Here is a 21,216-nt window from a genome sequence, read left to right as displayed (position 1 = left end):
TGATTACTGGAAAAAGCATAGCTACAACTATACGGACATTCTGCTTTTTAATATGCTGTCTAGGTTTGTCACAGCTTTTCTCCCATGGAGTAAGTGTCTTTTAATTTTGTGGCTGCAGTCCCTGTCCACAGTGGTTTTGGAACCCAAGAAAATAAAATCTCACTGTTTGCACTTTTTCCCCATCTATTTGCCATGAAGTCATGGGACCAGATGCCATGAGCTTTGTTTTTTGAATGTTGAGTTTCAAGCCAGCATTTTTACTCTCCTTATTCACCTTCAAGAGGCTCTTTAGTTTCTCTTCACTTTCTGCCTTTAGAGTGGCATCATCTGCATATCTAATGTTGTTGATATTTCTCCCAGCAAGCTTGATTCCAGCTTGTGATTCATCCAGCCCAGCATTTCACATGACAAAATCTGCATATAAGTTAAATGAACAGGGTAATAATATACAGCCCCAGTGTACTTCTTTCTCAACTTTGAAGCAGTCCACTGTTCCATGCCTGGTTCTAACTGCTGCTTCTGGATCCACATACAGGTTTCTCAAGGGACAGGTAAGGTGGTCTGATATTTCCATCTCTTTAAGAACTTTCCACAGTTTGCTGTGATCCACACAGTCAAAGGCTTTAGCATAGTCAATGAAGTAGAAGTAGATGTTTTTCTGGAATTCCCTTGTTTTTTCTATAATCCAATGGATGCTGACAGTTTGATCTCTAGTTTCTCTGTTCTTTCTAAATTCAGTTGGTACATCTGGAATTTCTTGGTTCACATACTGTCAAAGTCTAGCTTGAAGGATTTTGAGCATCATCTTGCTACCATATGAAATGAGTGCAATTTTATGGTAGTTTGAACATTCTTTTGCATTGTCTTTCTTTGGGATTGGAATGAAAACTGACCTTTTCAAGTCCTGTGGCCAATGGTGAATTTTGAAAATCTGCTAGCATACTGAGTGTACCACTGCCTGACTGTAAACTAATGTGACTTTGTTCAGCTCATAGAGAGATAATCAGACCCTGCTGACCTGTTAAAACATCCTGATACTGAAGCTGGAACTCCAACACTTTGGCCACCTGATGCGAAGAACTTAACCGTTGACAAAGACCCTGATGCTGGGAAAGACTGAAGGCAGGAGAAGGGGATGACAGAGGATGAGATGGTTGGATGGCATCACCGATTAGATGGACAGGAGTCTGAGCAAGCTCTGGGAGTTGGTGATGGACAGGGAAACCTGGCATGCTGCAGTCCATGTGGTCACAAACAGTGGAACACAACTGAGCAAGTGAACTGAACTGAACACATCCTTTCCAGAGGCTGACTCTTGGAGATGTTTTGCAAGGCTGAAGACCCTTTTTACTTTACTTCTCACTGCCTCTCCTTCTTTATTCTGCCTTTGACTTTAGTTCCTCATTGCTTTTCTCTCTCTTTCTCTTTCTGACTCTATAAATGAACCTGGCATTCAGACCCCAACAAGATGCTTAATTTGAGACATTAGTCTGCCATCTTCTTGGTCAGTTGGCTTTCCAAATAAAGTCATAATCCTTGCCTCAATACCTCATCTCTCGGATTCACTGGCCTGTTGTGCAATGAGCACAATGAGTTTGTAGTCAGTAACAAGAACCAGATAGTTATGCAGGTCCCAGTAGGGGATTATAGATAGCGAGGGAAACCTAGGAAACTTTGGAAGACCACTGTAAGTTAATGATGGATCAAGAAAGCTATTGGAATGTCATGGAATGAAGCAGGCTTTGTTATCCATAAAACCATAAATAAAATTATGAGATATGCCCCAGTCCATTAGGTGACAGAAAAATGTCAACTCCCTTCTACTGATTTGAATCAGCATTAAGATAATCCTAGTTTGATATATCCATCTGAATGCAGAGTTGCAAAGAATAGCAAGAAGAGATAAGAAAGTCTTCCTAAGTTATCAATGCAAAGAAATAGAGGAAAACAACAGAATGGAAAAGACTAGAGTTCTCTTCAGGAAAATTAGAGATACCAAGGGAAAATTTCATGCAAAGATGGGCACAATAAAGGACAGAAATGATATGGATCTAACAGAAGCAGAAGATATTAAGAAGAGATGGCAGAAGTATACAAAATAGATCATCATAACCCAGATAACCATGATGGCGTGATCACTCACCTAGAGCCAGACATCCTGGAGTGTGAAGTCAAGTGGGCCTCAGGAAGCATCACTAGGAACAAAGCTAGTGGAGGTGATGGAATTCCAACTGAGCTATTTCAAATCCTAAAAGATGATGCTGTTAAAGTGCTGCACTCAACATGCCAGGAAATTTAGAAAACTCAGCAGTGGCCACAGGAGTGGCAAAGGTCAGCTTTCATTCAAATCCCAAAGAAAAGCAATGCCAAATAATGTTCAAACTACTGCACAATTGCACTCACCACGCATGCTAGTAAATTAGTGCTCAAAATTCTCCAAGCTAGCCTTCAACAGTATGTGAACCAAGAAGTTCCAGATGTTCAAGCTGGATTTGGAAAAGGCAGAGAAACCAGAGATCAAATTGCCAACACCCATTGGATCATCAAAAAACAATAGAGTTCCCGAAAAACATCTACTTCTTCTTTATTGACTACACTAAAGCCTTTGACTATGTGGATCACAACAAACTGGAAAATTCTTTAAGAGATGGGAATACCAGACCACCTTACTTGCCTCCTGAGAAACCTATATGTGGGTCAAGAAGCAACAGTTAGAACTGGATATGGAACAACAGACTGATTCCAAATTGAGAAAAGAGTATGTCAAGGCTGTTAATTATTGTCACCTTGCTCTTTTAATTTATATGCAGAGTGCATCATAAGAAATGCTGGACTGGATGAAGCATAAGCTGGAATCAAGATTACCAGGAGAAATAGCAATTACCTCAGATATGCAGATGACACTACCCTTTTGGCAGAAAGTGAAGAGGAACTTAAGAGACTCTTGATGAAGGTGAAAGAGGAGAGTGAAAAAGCTGGCATAAAACTCAACATTCAAAAAACTAAGATAATGCCATCCAGTGCCATTACTTCATAGCAAATAGATGTGTAAACAATGAAAACAGTGACAAACTTTATTTTCTTGTGCTCCAAAATCACTGCAGATGGTGACTGCATCCATGAAATTAAAAGACACTTGCTCCCTTGTTGAAAAGCTATGACAAACCTAGGCAGCACAATAAAAGTAGATACATTACTTTACTAACAAAAGTCTGTATAGTCAAAGTTATGGTTTTTCCAATAGTCATGTATGGATGTGAGATTTGGACAATAAAGAAAGCTAAGCGCTGAAGAATTGATGCTTTGGTTTTGGAGAAGAGTCTTGGGAGTCCTTTTGACTGCAAGGAAATCCAACCAGTCAGTCCTAAAGGAAATCAGTCCTGAATATTCATCAGAAGGACTGATGCTAAAGCTGAACCTCCAATACTTTGGCCACCTTATGTGAAGAACTAACTAATTAGGAAAGACCCTGCTGTTGTGAAAGACTGAACGCAGGAGGAAAAGGGGATGACAGAGGATGAGACGGTTGGATGGCATCATTGACTTGATGGACATGAGTTTGAGCAAGCTCCAAGAGTTGGTGACTGACAGAGAAGACTGGCGTGCTGCAGTCCATATAGTTGCAGACTCAGACACGACTGAGTGAGTGAACTCTTTGATCTCATAGGGTCAGACACTTTTCTGCCTGTTACAACAGAGAAGCTAGTGATATTATTCTCAGATCTACTTGAAGGCCATCTTTCTCTTCCCCACTTTCCTTTGATTATAAAATTGCAGCCCACACAATCCTCAGGACAGAGCATGCTCGCCTGTCAGCTTGTATCTCTCTCAAACCTTCTATAATAATAAACCTACTTCATGCCTATCACTTTGCCTCTTGCTGAATTTGTTCTGCACTGAGAAACAAAGAACCTGAGCCTCAGTTCATCCAGATACCAGGTGAGTGATTCTAATTAAAACACCGTGGGGTCAAGTCTCAATTAGGGTTTTGGGCAGGTTCAAGTCCCAGCACATGGGATCAAGTCCCATTCTGAGGTGCACAGTTTCAAGGGTGTGGAAAAAAGGGAACTCTCCTACACTGTTGGTGGGAATGTAAATAGGTACTGCCAGTATGGATATCAGTATGAAATTTCCTTACAAAACTAAAAACAGAACTATCATATGATCCATGTGATAAAAACCATAATTCAAAATGATACAGGCTATCCAGTGTTCACTGCAGCACTATTTACAACAGCCAGGATGCGGAAGCAACCTAAATGCCCATCAACAGTGGAATGGATAAAGAAGACGTGGTACATATGTACAATAGGAATAATACTCACTCATAAAAAAGAATTAATGCCAACTGTAGCAACATGGATGAACCTAGAGACTGTCCTACTGACTGAAGTAAGTCAGATATAGAAAGAAAGATATCATAGGATACTGCTTATTTGTGTAATCTATGAAAATGGTACAAATGTACATATTTACAAAACAGAAATAGAGTCACATATGTAGAAAACAAACTTATGGTTACCAAGGGCTATGGGGTGAGGGTTAAATTGGGAGATTGGGATCGACACATACAAACTACTATATATAAAACAAATAACCAGCAAACACATATTGTATAGCACAGGGTACTCTACTCAATACTCTGTAATGATCTATATGGAAAAAAATCTATAAAAGAGAGGATATACGTGTATGTGTAACTCATTCACCTTGCTATACATAAACTAATACAACATTTTAAATCAACTATACTCCAATATTTTTTTCAAATATAATCTATAGGTATTTGAAAATTTAATTGATATTTAGAGTTGTTCTAAATTAAGCGATGGAAGTTTATTGAATAGCTAGGTCATTCCCAAATAAAATAAGATACTGAAGTATCAATTACTAAACAGAGTTTGGTGCCACCCTGAGAATATTCTCTTTGAGAAAGCACATGTTTTTAGAAATCATTGGTATTTATGTTTACTAATCTGTAAAATACTGGTATAGAAGATAGTTTATGGTTGCTTAAGGAAAGTAGGGTGTGTGGTTTGAACAAAATCAACTAACTTAGCATCATCAATAATGAACAGGACCAAATGGCATTTTGAGTCTCCTGATGTGATGCAATAGCAAGGACACAGCATCACCTATGTAGTCTTCTTACTAAAAATGTTCAAATTAATCTTGGTAAAGCAGACACGTTCAGATTGTGGGATGAATGCAGGACAACTTCCTGGGCTTGTCAAAACTGCCAATGTTATGAAAAATATAAAGAAAAAAATTGTCTGTCTTAGTTGTTCAGTTGTGTCTGACTCTTTGCAACCCCATGGACTGTAGCCCACCAAGCTCCTCTGTCCATGGGCTTGTCCAGGCAAGAATACTGGAGTGGGTTGCCATTTACTTCTCCAAAAAGAAAAGAATGAGAAGGTGCTATTCTAGATTTTGAAAGACTAAAGAGGTGTGACAGCTAAATACAGTGCATGATTCTTGACTGGATCCTGGATCGAAACAAATAAAAAGATATAAAGGATATTGTTAGGACAATTAGGGAACTTTGACATCAGTGGTATATTAGACAATTGTATCAAAGCTGAATTTTTCTGAATGTAATGTCCTTGTTCTTAAGAGACACTCTTTGATGTGTTTAAGGCTTAAGTGTCATGATATCTGCAAATTACTTCCAAATGGCTTAGCAAAAAGTGTGTGTATATATGTGTGTGTGTGTGTGTATACACAAAGAGAAAGAAAAACAAATGTAGAAAAACAAATGATGTATCTACATGAAGGATGTCTTTTGACATTCCTGAAGAGTTGGAGTTTTATAAAATTAAAAAAAAAATGTGAAGAAAATAATGTTTGAAGTTATAAAGCTTATCCTTAATTCTAATTATAAATCCTGCTGGTAAATTCAGAAGTAAACCAGTATATTCAATTTTTTGGCAGAACATTTGCTGAAAAATAAAAGAAAGGGAAAAAAATAATTAAGTAAAAGAATGGAAAAAAGAAATATCACCCAAAAGGAAGTCTATCAGACAAAATAGACTTTAAATTCAAGTGAGTCACTAAACATGATAAAAAGGTGTATCTATTTTAGACTTGTATGCACATAATAATAAACCCTTGAATATATATAAACTATAAGAATTTATACAACTACAGTGGAAGAGTTTAAATTGGTTTCAATAATTGATAGATGTAGTAAACAGAATTAATAGTGATATAGAAGACACACAATACAATCAATAAGTTTAACAGACATTTACAGAATACTACATGAAACAATTAGAATACACAAAATATTTTCAAGCACACATGAAACAATAATTGATCACACTCTTTAAAACATTAAGCATATCTCACCATGTACTAAATAATCAGTATCCTGTAAACCATGTTGTCTGTATTAAGTGCAATTAAATGGAAAAGAGTAACAAAATGCTAAGCTAAAAAATACCCTTGTGCTCTAAAGGAAGAAATAAAGCTATCCCTGTTTGCAGTTAACATGATACTACATGTAGAAAATCCTAAAATGCCACCAGTAAACTACTAGAGCTCATCAACTGTCAGTAAAGTTGCAGCATACAAAATAAACATATAGAAATCTGTTGCATTTCTATACACTAACAATGAACTATCAGAAATTAAGGAAACAATCCCATTCACTATTGCATCAAAAAGAATAAAATTCCTAGAATAAACCCACCTATGGAGGCAAAGCCAGGCTTCAGCAATACACCAGGCTTCAGCAATACGTGAACCGTGAACTTCCAGATGTTCAAGCTGGTTTTAGAAAAGGCAGAGGAATCAGAGATCAAATTGTCAACATCTGCTGGATCATTGAAAAAGCAAGAGAGTTCCAGAAAAAACATCTATTTCTTCTTTATTGACTATGCCAAAACCTTTAACTGTGTGGATCACAATAAACTGGAAAATTCTGAAAGAGATGGCCATACCAGACCACCTGACCTGCCTCTTGAGAAATCTATATGCAGGTCAGGAAGCAACAGTTAGAACTGGACATGGAACAACAGACTGGTTCCAAATAGGAAAAGGAGTACGTCAAAGCTGTATATTGTCACCCTGTTTATTTAACTTATATGCAGAGTACATCATGAGAAATGCTGGGCTGGAAGAAGCACAAGCTGGATTCAAGATTGCCGGGAGAAATATCAATAACCTCAGATATGCAGATAACACCACCCTTATGGCAGAAAGTGAAGAGGAACTAAAAAGCCTCTTGATGAAAGTCAAAGAGGAGAGTGAAAAAGTTGGCCTAAAGCTCAACATTCAGAAAACTAAGATCATGGCATCTGGTCCCATCACTTCATGGGAAATAGATGCGGAAACAGTGGAAACAGTGTCAGACTTTATTTTTCTGGGCTCCAAAATCAGTGCAGATGGTGACTGCAGCCATGAAATTAAAAGATGCTTACTCCTTGGAAAGACAAGTTATGACCAAACTAGATAGCAAGTTAAAAACTAGAGACATTACTTTTCCAACAAAGGTCCATCTAGTCCAGTGGTCATGTATGGATGTGAGAGTTGGACTGTGAAGAAAGCTGAGCACTGAAGAATTGATGCGTTTGAACTGTGGTGTTGGAGAAGACTCTTGAGAGTCCCTTGGACTGCAAGGAGATCCAACCAGTCCATCCTGAAGGAGATCAGTCCTGGGTGTTCACTGGAAGGACTGATGCCGAAGCTGAAACTCCAATATTTTGGCCACCTCATGCGAAGAGTTGACTCATAGGAAAAGACCCTGATTGGGGGCAGGAGAAGAAGGGGATGACAGAGGATGAGATGGCTGGATGGCATCACTGACTCGATGGACATGAATTTGAGTAAACTCCGGGAGTTGGTGATGGACAAGGAGGCCTGGCGTGCTGCAATTCATGGGGTGGCAAAAAGTCAGACACGACTGAGTGACTGAACTGAACTGATGGAGGCAAAAGACCTGTACTCTGAAAACTACAACACTGATGAAACTGAAGACAAATAGATGGAAAGATATACTATGTTGCTGGATTGAAAAAATAAGTATTATTAAAATGATTATACTACCCAAGGCAGTCTACAGATTCAATGCATTTCCCTACCAAAATATCAATGGCATTTTCCACAAAACTAGAACAAAAAAATCTTAAAATTTGTATGGAAACACAAAAGGTCCCAAATACCTAAAACAATCTTGAGAAAGAAGAACAGTGGAGAACATGCTCCCTGACTTCAGATTATATTACAAAGCTACAGTAATCAAAACTATGTGTTACACAAAAACAGATGTGTAGATCAATGGAAAAAGACAGAAAACCTCAAAACAAACCCACACAGTCACAGTCATTAATCAATGACAAAGGAGGCAAGAATACACAGTGGAGAAAAGACAGTCTCTTCAATAAGCAGTGCTGGGAAATCTGGACAGCTACATTTAAAATAATCAAATCACAACATTCTCTAACACCATATACAAAAATAAACTCAAAATGGATTAAAGACCTAAATGTAAGACTGGATACTATAAAACTCCTAGAGAAAGAGTCAGGCAAAACACTCTGACATAAATTGTGCAACATTTTTTTCTTTATCTGTCTCTTAAAGGAAACAAAAGCAAAAATAAACAAAGAGGACCTGATCAAATTTAAAAGTTTTTGAACAGCCAAGGATACTATCAATAAAATGAAAAGACAACCTACTGAATGGAAGAAAATATTTGCAAATGATATGACCAATAAGGGATTAATATCCCACATATATAAACAGCTTATACAATTCAACATCATAAAAACAACCCAACTGAAAAACTGGAAGAATAAGATAGACAGTTTTCCAAAGGGGAAATGCAGATTGCAAACAGGCACAGGAAAATATGTTGAGCATTGCTAACCATCAGGGAAATGGAAATCAAAACCACAATAAGATTATCACCTCATACCTGCCAGAAGGGCTATCATCAAAAAGAAACACAAATAAAAAATGTTGGAGAATATGTGAAGAAAAGGGAGCCTTGTGCACTGTTGGTGGGAACAGAAATTGGCACAGACACTGGAAAACAGTCTGAAAGTTTCTCAAAAAACTAAAAATGGAACTACCATTGTTGCTGTTATTTAGTCTCTAAGTCTTGTTCTACTCTTTTGTGACCCCATGGACTGCCAGGCTTCTCTGTCCAGATTTCCCAGCCAAGAATACTGGAATGGGTTGCCATTTCCTTCTTCAGGGGATCTTCACAAGCCAGAAACCAGTGTCTCCTGCATTAGCAGGCAGATTCTTTACTCAGCCACAGGGAAGCCCACAATGGACTACTACTTGGCCATAAAAAAAGAATGAAATTTTGCCATGTACTGCAACACGGATGGACATGGAGAGTATTATGCTAAATGAAATAAGTCAGAGAAAAACAATACTGTATGGTATCACTTATATGTAGAATAAAAAAAATTTTAAAAACTAATGAATATAACAAAAAAGGGGCTTCTCAAGTGGCACTAGTGGCAAAGAATCCACCTGCCAATGCAGGAGACGCAGGTTCAATCCCTAGGTCAGGAAGATCCTCTGGAGGAGGGTATGGCAACCCCCATCCAGTATTCTTGCCTGGAAAATCCCATGGATAGTGGAACCTGGTGGGCTACAGTCCATAGGTTTGCAAAGAGTTGGACACAACTGAGTGACTTAGCACACATACATAACAAAAAAGGAACAGACTCACAAATATAGAGAATAAACTAGTGGTTACCAGTAGGGAGAAGGGGGAGGTACAAATTATTGGGTATGAGATAGGCTCAAGGATGTATCATACAACATGGCAAGTATAGCCAATATTTTGTAATAACTGTAACTGGAAAGTAATCTTTAAAATGTTTAAAGTTGTTTCAAAATATATCCATGTACCCACATCTCAGTTTCCAAATACCATCTCCCACAAAAAGGTACCAGAGATCCATAGAGAAATTGGCAATGAAGCAGGGAATACAAAACAAGCATATAAGTTAAAAAGTAAGGAAATGGCTGAAGTCAAGTATGTATCAAAAAATCATGGGAATATGTCAAATGGACAGAGAATCCAGCTTGAATAGGTTGCCACTGGGGCAATTTGAGCATTAAAATAAATAATGATAGCAATAGCATACTCATGAAATAAAATAAAAATCTAAGTGTCCAAACCAATATAAATAAATAAATAAATAGAGGAGGAAAAAAACCTCTTCCTTGAAGCAGAATACAAAATAATCAACATAGTGAAAACAATGACATTTGAAAATGATAATTTTAGGATCTCCCCAGTGGTGCAGTGGGTAAGAATCCACCTGCCAATGCAGGGGACACAGGTTAGATCCCTAGTCCAGGAAAATTCCACATGCCGCAAAGCAACTAAGCCCGTGCACCACAACCACTGAGCCCATGCTCTAAAGCCCACAAGATTCAACTACCGAGCCTGTGTGCTGCTACTAGTGAAGCCCATGAGCCCTAGGGCCCGAGAGCTACAACTACTGAGCCTGTGTGCCACAACCACTGAAGCCCGTGAGCCTAGAGCCTGTGCTCTGCAACAAGAGAACCCACAGCAGTGAGAAGCCCAGGCGCTGCAATGAAGAGTAGCTCCCGCTCACCTCAACTAGAGAAAGCTCACGCAAAAGCAACAAAGACCCAGTGCAGCCAAAAAGAAAGAAAATGACCATTTTGCAGCCATTAGGGTAATAACTGATTCAGTCAAGAATTATCAACGGATATTAAAGCCAGTGGATTTTAGTTTAATGAGGAATAGGATACCTACACAGTTTCAAAGTACCCCAAGCAAATTTATTAACTATAAAGCAGAAAATGGAACCTCAGAGTGGATTAATCTAGTAAACATCATCTTAACCAAGTAATCAAGGTTAACATTTCTTCTAAGGGGTCAAATCAGCATTATGTGCCATTGATATGCTGCCCTGAGAACAATACATTACTTCTCTGACATTCCTGCCAAATTCCATAATCTAAATACAATAATGAGGAATGGGCACATAGATTTAAGTTTAGGAACAACCTATAAAACAATTGTCTACAATTGTCCAGAAATCTTTAAACTGTCATTGTCATCAGAGACAAAGAAAGGTTGAACTGGTCCAGGTTAAAGAAAACTGAAGAAACATGGAAACTAAATGCAGCACATCATCCTCGATTGAAACTTTGATCAAGAAAATAAAATAGCTATAAAACACATTATTGGAACAAACTGGTCAAAGTGCAATATGGTCTAGATAATAATACTGGAACACTAATTTATTATATACTACAAAGCTATAGTAGTCAAAAGAGCATGGTGCTGACATAAAAACAGACACATAGACCTTGGAACAGAATTGAGAGCCCAGAATAAAACCTTGCATATACAGTCAACTAATGTTTGACAAGGGATTCAAGAGTACTTAATGGAGAAAAGACAGTCTATTTCATAAATATTGCTGAGAAAACTGAATATTCACATGAAAAAGAATAAAACTGGAGCCCAATATTACACCACTGGCAAAGATTAATTCAAAATAGATTAAAGACTTAAAGGAAAGACTTAAAGACTTAAAATTCCTAGAAACAAACAGGAAAAAAGCTTCTTGACATTTTTCTTTGCAATGATTTTATGGATATGACACCCAAAACATAAGCAACAAAAGCAAAAAATAAACAAATGGGACTACATCAAACTAAAAAGCTTCTGCACAGCAAAAGAAATGATCAAAACAAAAAAGCAATCTGTGGAATGGGGAAAAAACATTTTAAAACACATATCTGATAAGAAATATCCAAAATATATAAGGGACTCATACAACTCAATATCAGAAAAACAAATAATCTAATTGAAAAAGGTGCAAAAGACCTAAATAGACATTTACCCAAAGACATACAAATCGCCAACAGGTATGTGAAAAGTTACTAAACATCATTAATCATCAAGGAAAAGGAAATCAAAGCCACAATGAGATATCTCCCACTTTTTAGAATGGCTATTAACAAAGACAGGAGATAAAAAATGCCTGTGATGATATTGAGAGAAGTGAACCCTTGCATACTCCTTGATGGGAATGTGAAGTGAAAACTCTACTATGGAAAGCAGTATGGAGGTTCCTCAAAGAATTAAAAATAGAACTACCATATGATCCAGCAATTCCACTTCTGGGTATGTCTGAGGAAATGAAATCACGATCACAAGATACTTGCAATCCCAATTTTACTGCATCATTCTTTACAATAAGCACGATGTGCAAACAATCTAAGTGTCACTGACAGATTAAAGGACAGAGAAAATGTGATACACACACACACACAGGAACATTATTCAGCTATAAAAAGAAGGGACTTATGACATAGTGGATAAACCTTGAGGGTATCAGGCTAAATGAAGTAAGTCAGACAGAAAAAGATAAATACTGAATGCTCTTACTTATACATGGAATCTAAAAAAAAAAAAAAACTGAACTCATAGAAACAGAGTAGATTGGTGGTTTCCAGGGATGGGACAGTAGGAGAAATGTATAAAGGTGGTCAAAGGATATAAACTTTCAGTTGTAACAGGAATAAATTCTGAGGAGCTAATCTACAACATGATGTACATTATACTACAACACTATAGTTATAGTATCAATATACAGTTACATAACTATAGTTATAGCACAGTTATACTATAGTATAGTGAGTATAGTTAACAATTCTGTATTGTATACTTAAAAGTTGCTAGGACAGTAGATCTTACAAGTTCTCATCACACAAAAAAAATATTAATTATATTATATGATCGATGTCTTACCTAATCTTATTGTGGGTAATCATTTTGTAATATATACATTTAGCAAATCATCACATTGTACTGTGCACTTTCAACTTACATTGTTATATGTCAAATATATTTCAATAAAGCTAGGAGAAAAAGAACTATAATAGAGCTTACATTGTCCATTTGAAATATATGTTCTCCCAAAGTCATCCCTTTTTCAATAAGTATGAGTGGATAATCTTGACAATAAAGGATTATGAAACAAAAAGCTGGAACAAGGTCCAATTTCTATTTTGATACAGGTACCGAGGTTATGTAAGAAAAAGGTATTATTCTGAGAAAATATACACTGAAGAATTTACAAGTAAAAGAGCTTGAAGTCTCCAAGTTACTGTTAAACAGTTCAAAGAGAGAGAAGGAGACAGGAAGAGGGGGAGGTAGAAGACAGGCTAAGGGGCAGGGGAGGTAGACAACAGTAAAGGGAAAGAGAAAAGGGGAATGAGAGGGAGAAACAGAAATAGAGAATTATAAAGCAAACATGGCAAAATGGTAATTGGTGAACCTGGATAAAGTGTATGGGAGTTCTTTCTTTAGGTGTAGAATTAGATCAAAATAAAAGGTTTAAAACCACAAGTATAAATATCAGCAATAACTCCATCATTGAACAGCATAATCACAGTTTTCCTATGTATTTAATGAAAGGAAAAGTTTTATATTGCTGAAATCTTTTGAGATGAGGAGCCAGTGTATAATTTTGCTTTTGGTTACCAGAAGAATAAAAAACATTAAATATTTTTAAATAGAAAATAAAATGAAGTTTAACTGTAATTGGATTAATGATTTAGCAGTATGATTTCTAAAAAAGAGATCCATGTTTATAAATTTAAAAAACCCAAATAACTCATGAGTCAAAAGTAAATCTTAAGAGCAATTATAAAATAATAATTGAATAATAATAAAAATACTCCATATAAAAACCTATGAAATTCTTCTAAAGTAGTACATAGTAGAAAACTTATGGTTATAAATTATTTTAGGAAAGAAGATTTAAAATTACTGAGTTAATGGTCCAAATAAATTAGAAAAAGAGCAAACAAAAAGAAAATAAAAGGAAAAGTTATTAAAATAAGAGACAGAATATTCAATGGTAAGGCCTGATGAAACCAGAAGCAAGAAATATATTAGAAAACTGAATACTGTAATTTATCACATAGTCTCAGTGTCTTGTTAATGGAGAAAAAACTCCATGTGATCAGTATTTGGAGAAGAAGCTCCATACTCATCCATAATAAAAGCTCTTAGAAAACTAAGAATATAAAGGAACTTACATAACCTGACAAAGAAAATCTACTAAAAATGGTGAAACATTTATAAAAATTCCCTTGTAAATTCAGGAGCAAAAGAATCCTCTATCACTGCTACTATATTTCGTTATACCAAAGATCCTAGCTAACACAGTAAGACTAATTAAAAAATAAATATTGGAAAGGAAGAAATTTCCATTATTTACAATATAATTAATTAACAGACAATACAAAGAATCTACAAATATTAGAACAAATATAAATCAGAAAGTTCACAGCATATAAAATCAGTATGTTACAATATCAATCACATTCCCATTAACCAGCAATAATCTGAAAATGTGGTTTAAAAGACACATTTCTCCATGATACAAGAAACTACAAGGTAATTAGGAGTGAATATAACAAAACAGCTTATAGATAGCATTATTATTATATGGAATATATGGTTTCATATAATGTAGAAAATGGTTTCAATTTATCATTGGTGCTAGCATTTTGTTTGGCTAACTATTTTAATGTGTTATAATCAACTCTTATTCCTCCTCCTTCTTTAATAAGTTTTTAGTAAAGAGATTCGGAGAGGTAATGGCAACCCACTCAAGTACTCTTGCCTGGAAAATCCCATGGATGGAGGAGCCTGGTGGGCTGCAGTCCATGGGGTCGCAAAGAGTCGGACATGACTGAGCGACTTCACTTTCACTTTTCACTTTCATGCATTGGAGAAGGAAATGGCAACCCACTCCAGTGTTCTTGCCTGGAGAATCCCAGGGACGGCGGGGCCTGGTGGGCTGCTGTCTATGGGGTCGCACAGAGTCGGACAGAACTGAAGTGACTTAGCAGTAGCAGCAGCCGTAAAGAGATTACCTTAAAAATCACAACTTTCTGGTGTAGGACATCAGAAAAAGCAGGGTGGCAATGTCAATAATCTTCATTGTCTTCACTGAGTGAACTATTTTACGAATACACCAAGGAAATGGAGTCATACTGCAATCCCTCATAGACTGAAAAATAATAAAATAAGGTTAAATCATTTCTTCTTTTACTGTTCCTCTCTTTCCCATGGCCTCCTCGAGTTCTTATGTTCTACCATACCCCCATTTCAGTTATTTCAGTTATATATTCCTGAAAAAGTTATACAGACAGTATTAGAAGGGATCTATTGCACAGCAATTAAGAGGATAGGCTCTAGGAAGTTTTGTAAAACAGTGTCTGGCACATAAAGATGTTCAGTAAATGCTATTATAATTTCAATGATTTGAATCACTGGAGGAAATTACATATTTCTTGCATTTTTTGCCCTATACAACCTCCTTTGTTTTCTGTTTAAGCACTCCTATTCCTATGGTTCCCCTTTACCCCAACTCTACCCCTTTGAACAGAGAGGTAAAGTTGAGGGAAATCAGGCAGTAAGGAATGACTGAGTGAAGCTTTCAAGCACAATGGAGCTCATTATTTTACTATGCACTACCACCAAGCCCCAAGTACAGAACTTCTTAGTTGCTACTGTAATCCCACCAATCATTGACCGATTCATTCAATATCTGTTTCTCTCCTATGTGCTTTAGTTATCGAACCCCTACAGTTCCCAGCATAATTCTTAGTCCATTGCAACAGTCCTTTAAAGGTTTATTGTATAAATGAAGAAAGTATGCCATGTCTCATTTGGAGTACAAGAATCTATGAGTTGTGAGTCAGACCTTATTTTTTGCATTCTGTAAGCTCATCTAAATGAAGATTGTTTTCCTGATAGTAAAAACCGGACTCCTAAAATATACCATTTCCTTGAAAATCTTCAATGGTTTCCACTGCTTATGGATTAAACTGCCTACTCCTTACCATAAATATTCAACCCCTGCAACACTATCTTACCTCCTAGTTTTTCTCATACACTCAGAATTATAGACAAGCTCTTCCTAGCACAAACCTGCCTTGGGGCTTTTGTTCTGGAAAAGCTACGCCAGAAAAGCATTCCCGCCCCCTCCACAAGGCAGATGTCACTCATTCTTTAAGGCCCACCCAAAGTTACCCCTTCCTCTTTGATGGCTCAAAGTCCATCCCCCAAGCTTCCTGACTACCTTGAGCAAGCAAATATTATGGTACTTGGGTTTGATTTACCATATTATATATTTTTAAATCATTAAATTCTCCTGTTATACACAGAGAAATACACAACTCTGAAGGCTCACTTTAAAATACTCTGTTGGCACAAAGCTATGGCTATAGGAATTAGGCCTTCAATACAATGATGTTATTGATCTTGAATCAGGCATTTTTTGAATGGAAAAGCTTTAAATATATACAAAAGTAGCAAGAACAGTTTAATGAATCCCCATGTATATATCACTCAGCTTTAATAATTATCAAGTCATTAACATTTGTACCCCTCACCTGGGCCCAACTGACTTTCAAGCAAATCAACAGATACGTCTACTGAAAAATATATTTAAAAATAATTACTTAATGTTATTAAATATCCATAAACTCACCCCCAGATATTTTGTGAAAGAGCTATTTAATGCCTGCATTTTTTTTTTTTTAATTTTGAAATCGTGAAAAGAATAGGGAAAGGGAGAAGGAGATCTGGGGAGATGCATAATTAAGTTTGAGAGAGCCTGGTTGTCCCAGATGAGAAAGAATCTGACCTGGTTTAGGGTGGAAGAAGTATATTGTACTACTTCTCCGGAGGAGGTGGATGCGACTTCAGGCCCGGTGATGCTGGAGGAGGTGTGGAAGGGAGAGTGGTGTTACCTCCGTTCGGGGTTCCTTCCGGATAATCCCAACGTGGAGCTAGGAGGCAGCGCTTTTTTGGAGGCTTCGTTTCCCGCGTGTTTCCAGGTGGGAGCGTGGATCTCCCGGAGGTACAAGGTTGGTCCCCCATAAGGATTATAGGACCTGGGTGTCAGCTCGTTCCAGTGGGCCCTGGCGAGGCCAAGAGACCTGAGATGGCGGCGGGTCCCCTCCAGGAAACCGAGCTTCCTCTGGGTTTCGCTCTTTCCGTATTTCCTGTATCCTGAGACGTATATCCCCTCTCTGCCTCCGCCCTCGCTCTCTACCCCACCCTATTTTAACGTTTCTGCGAGGATGGGTCTTAAAAAAAAAGAAGCGTTTATTTAATGGAATGTCTCCCCCGCCCCCAGTGTAACTAAATCTGTGGACAGTCTTATACTATCTATGCAATTCTAAGATTAGAACAAAATCAGGTTTACTCTTAAACGGCAACATCTGCATAGATTGTGGAAAGGCACTGCGGGTGGGGGCGGGAGTGTTTGTGTGGAGAACAAAGCGGTGATTGAAAAGCTAAGAGCTTTACGTTCTAGTTGTAGAAGCACAACAGAGTCATGAAATTACCTAGGACCCTTTAGAAAGCAATATACAAACGTCTTACTTGACTGAAGTGCAGATAGCACACAGGCACCGACCATGGAAATTGAATGTGGAAAACAAATTCACCGTATGTCATAGAATCTAAGATCACATTTTTTCTTCATATTTTAACAAATTAGAAATCTCTGAAGGCTTATCTTTTTAAAAATATTTCTACACCTAGGAAATCTCAGACAATTGACAGTATGTCATACTTTCATTGCCATTTTTTTCCTTCTCTACAGTTAAGGAAAATAATGATTCATCCTACTATGGCTGGTGTATTATATTCTGTGATATATGGTAAGTAACCGAAGCAGGTACACTGTGGCTTAGAATAAAAGGCTACTAGAATGTCTTAGGTGGTGCAGATGATAAAGAATCTGCCTGCTGTGCAGGGGACACTGGTTTGATCCCTGGGTGGGGAAGATCTCCAGGAGAAGGGATTGGCTACCCACTCCAGTATTCTTGCCTGGAGAATCCCCTGGTCAGAGGAGCCTGGGGGCTACAGTCCATGGGTTCACAGAGAGTCAGACGCAACTAAACAGGCAGGCAAAACTTCTTAGACCTTCATCATTCACATCCACCTCCCTGTGACTATGGACACTTTTTCAGCTCTGTTCCAGTGTTTTTTAATGGAGAGAGTGCAATCCTTAATGTCAAAATAGAACTGACTTTTAAAATACTCTGCTATTTACAAACACTGTTATATTTAAGTAGTTAAACACTTGCACCTTTCCTTCCCAGGAAATAATAATTTTTTCCTTGTAAAACTATTGTCATAATCAGGGATAATACATTAAAGTTTTTTTTTCTAATTGATGGATAATTGCTTTACAAGGGTAATGCATTTAAAACAATTACCATGATTATCTCTCATCAGCATCACTACCTTACTCTGAGTATTAGTGTTGCATTTTGCACAAACTAGATACTCAGTTTGTGAAATAAATGACCCTGTGGTTTTCTATCAGATGCTACTTATAAAGACAAGAGATGTAGCACTAAGTTAATGAAGAAATGTAAAGGGAAATCAAAAGAAACAATGCTCTAGAGCTAGAAGAACAGTTGGGACTAGACAAAGTTGTGGGAGTCAGTAACATAGATGTGGTAGTTGATGTTATGGGTGATATTCTGAAGAGAAAATATAGAGAAAAGAGAAGTGTGCTTGCTAAGGACAGACTATTGAGTAATTAGGGTTAGAAGCCTGCTGCAAAGGCTGAGAAAGAATGGACAAATTCAGAAGAGAGGATTCCAACCCAAGGTTTCTTGCTCTTGGCACTATTGACATTTGAGGCCAGATCATTCTTTGTGGTGAGACCCTGTCCTGTGCATTGTGGGATGTTTAGCAGTATGCCAACCGGGGCCAGTAGCATGTCCCCCAACCCGGCCCCAACTGCCTCCTAGTGTGATAATCAGAAATGTCTCCAGGTACTCTCAAATATCCCCTGGGCAGGGTGGGAGAGTGGCAGGGGGTGGTAGGATAATACCTTTTGAGAACAGTTGGTCTATCCCTGATCCTCCAAACTTGCTCCTTTTCTAGTCTTCATTTCAGTGAATGTTAAGCCTTCTACCCAGTTGTACAATTCAAACCTTGGAGTGTGTGTGTATATTTCAGTCATGTCCAACTCTTTGCGACCCCATGGACTGTACCCACCAGGCTCCTCTGTCCATGGGATTCTGTAGGCAAGAATACTGGAGTAGGTAACAATGCCCTCTTCTAGGGGATCTTTCTGACCCAGGAATTGAATTGGAGTGTCTTAGGTCTCCTCCATTGACAGACAGGTTCTCCAGTATTCTTGCATGGAGAGTCCCGTGGACAGAGGAGCCTGGCAGAGTACAGTCCATGGAGTCACAAAGATTCAAACATGAATGAAGTGACTGAGCATTCATGCATATATATATATATATATATATATATCACTATTTTATTATTTCCTGAAATAAGTGAAGTAGTTCAGTTCAGTTGCTCAGTTGTGTCCGACTCTTTGTGACCCCATGGACTGCAGCATGCCAGGCTTCCCTGTCCATCACCAACTCCCCGAGCTTGTTCAAACTCATGTCCATCGAGTCAGTGATGCCATCCAACCATCTCGTCCTTTGTTGTTCTCTTCTCCTCCTGCCTTCAATCTTTCCCAGCATCAGGGTCTTTTCCAATGAGTCACTTCTTCGCATCAGGTGGCTAAAGTATTGGAGTTTCAGCTTCAGCACCAGTCCTTCCAGTGAATATTCAGGACTGATTTCCTTTAGGATTGATTGGTTTGATCTCCTTGCTGTCCAAGGGACTCTCAAGAGTTTTCTCCACCACCACAGTTCAAAAGCGTCAGTTCTTCAATGCTCAGTTTTCTTTATAGTCCAACTTTCACATCCATACAAGACTACTGGAAAAACCATACCATTTTCACAATCTTTTTATCTTGAAAGATTAGAAACTTCAAGAGTTAAAGTGGAAATTAAGTTGTCTTATAGCTATAGTCTCAGTAAGTTAAGAGAAACACGTGCCTATTTTAGTAAAATGACTGGAATTAAAAATTGTATCAAATCCACATGGGTTTGGTTTATGGTAAAGATTTAACTTGGGGTGAAAACAGTCTCAACTTAGAGCTGCTGACATCAACCCAAACTATTTATACTTCAAATGGATTTATTTATTTTTATTTTAAATTGTGTTAAAATGCATATAACCTAAAATTTACCAACTTAACCATTTTAAGTGTACAGTGCAGTAATGCTAAGTATATTCACAGTGTTGTACAACCAAAGTCCAGAATTTTTTATGCCCATTAAACAACTTTCTGGGATCTTCCTGGTGGCTCTGATGGTAAAGAATCTGACTGCAGTGCAGGAGACCTGGGTTTGATCCCTGGACATGACTGAGCAACTAGCACTGCAATACTACTGCAAACAACTTCCCATTTTCCTCTCTCCCCAGCCCTGTCAACCCCCATTATACTCACAACTGGATTTTTGTTTATTTTTGTTATATTAGAATAGAAAACTAAAACCTTTTACTTCTAGGTTTCAAAATGGTTTTTCTCAAACATCTTTTCCAAGTTCAGCCCCCCTCTCTTTTTATTAACATTGATTAAGTAGCTGCTGAAGAAGAAAATGGCAGCCCATTCCAGTATTCTTGCCTGGAGAATCGTATGGACAGAGGAGCCTGGAGGGGCTACAGTCCATAGGCTGGCAAAGAGTCAGACACCACTGGCAACTAAACAAGTTGCTGCATGTGAAACATGGCACCAGAAGAGGGCACTGTTAAATTGGACTATTGTATCAAATTTGAGTAGTGTAGATCTGAATTCCTTTCATAATTTCAAGAGCTTAGAAGATGACAACAGAGCTGGGTAGTAGTAATCTGTTTTCATTTAGTGTTTTTTAATTGAGAAGTTGGTTGATTCATTGTGCTTCTTCTGGAAATTAGCTTTCATTTAAGGCCGAGAATTTTTCTCTTCCTTGTACAAATATAAAGGATTTCTGTGTTAATTGTTTTTAACTACAAATCTAAGGATAAGAACCATGGAGTTCCTATAACATTCTCATAAAATGAAAATAAAAATGATTTGGAGGAAGATGACATGTATTTTTTTAATGTGTGTTTTACTTCAAGTTTTTGATGTAATATTTCACTAAGAATTTTTTTAGAATTCTATGAAATGCAAAGGAAGTAAGAAGATCTATTATCTCTCTGCCTAGATAGGCTCTAAACATTCAAAACATTAAAGTATAAAAGATAAAATAGTATAAATTTAGAAAAAAATAATACTTCTGAAATATCAAATAAAAACTAAAAATATCCAAAGTTGGTCATTTTAGCTG

At 37.4% G+C, this 21,216-nt stretch overlaps 1 protein-coding gene across 5 annotated transcripts in view; it reads right to left on the bottom strand.

The window, feature by feature from the left end:
- NBDY (negative regulator of P-body association) overlaps window positions 1-17,219 on the bottom strand; it is a 90,974-nt gene extending 73,755 nt beyond the window's left edge. For 3 of the 5 annotated variants that reach the window (XR_006339734.1, XR_006339735.1, XR_006339733.1), the window contains exons 1-2: window positions 16,677-17,219; window positions 14,899-15,035 (exon numbers count right to left, since the gene is read on the bottom strand). Coding sequence is in view for 1 of the 5 variants with exons in the window: in XM_043895394.1 (XP_043751329.1) it covers window positions 16,706-16,912 (207 nt within the window). In the remaining 4 variants the exon portion in view is untranslated. Of the gene's footprint in view, window positions 1-6,057; window positions 6,769-14,898; window positions 15,036-16,676 lie in introns of those variants that run through there. The other 2 variants (XR_006339736.1, XM_043895394.1) reach the window with 2 other exon arrangements.
- Window positions 17,220-21,216: the final 3,997 nt, after the last annotated feature.

The sequence above is a fragment of the Cervus elaphus genome, chromosome X, assembly GCF_910594005.1.
Source record: "Cervus elaphus chromosome X, mCerEla1.1, whole genome shotgun sequence".
NCBI classification, from domain to species: domain Eukaryota; kingdom Metazoa; phylum Chordata; class Mammalia; order Artiodactyla; family Cervidae; genus Cervus; species Cervus elaphus.
This window is presented reverse-complemented; position numbering and strand designations above follow the sequence as displayed.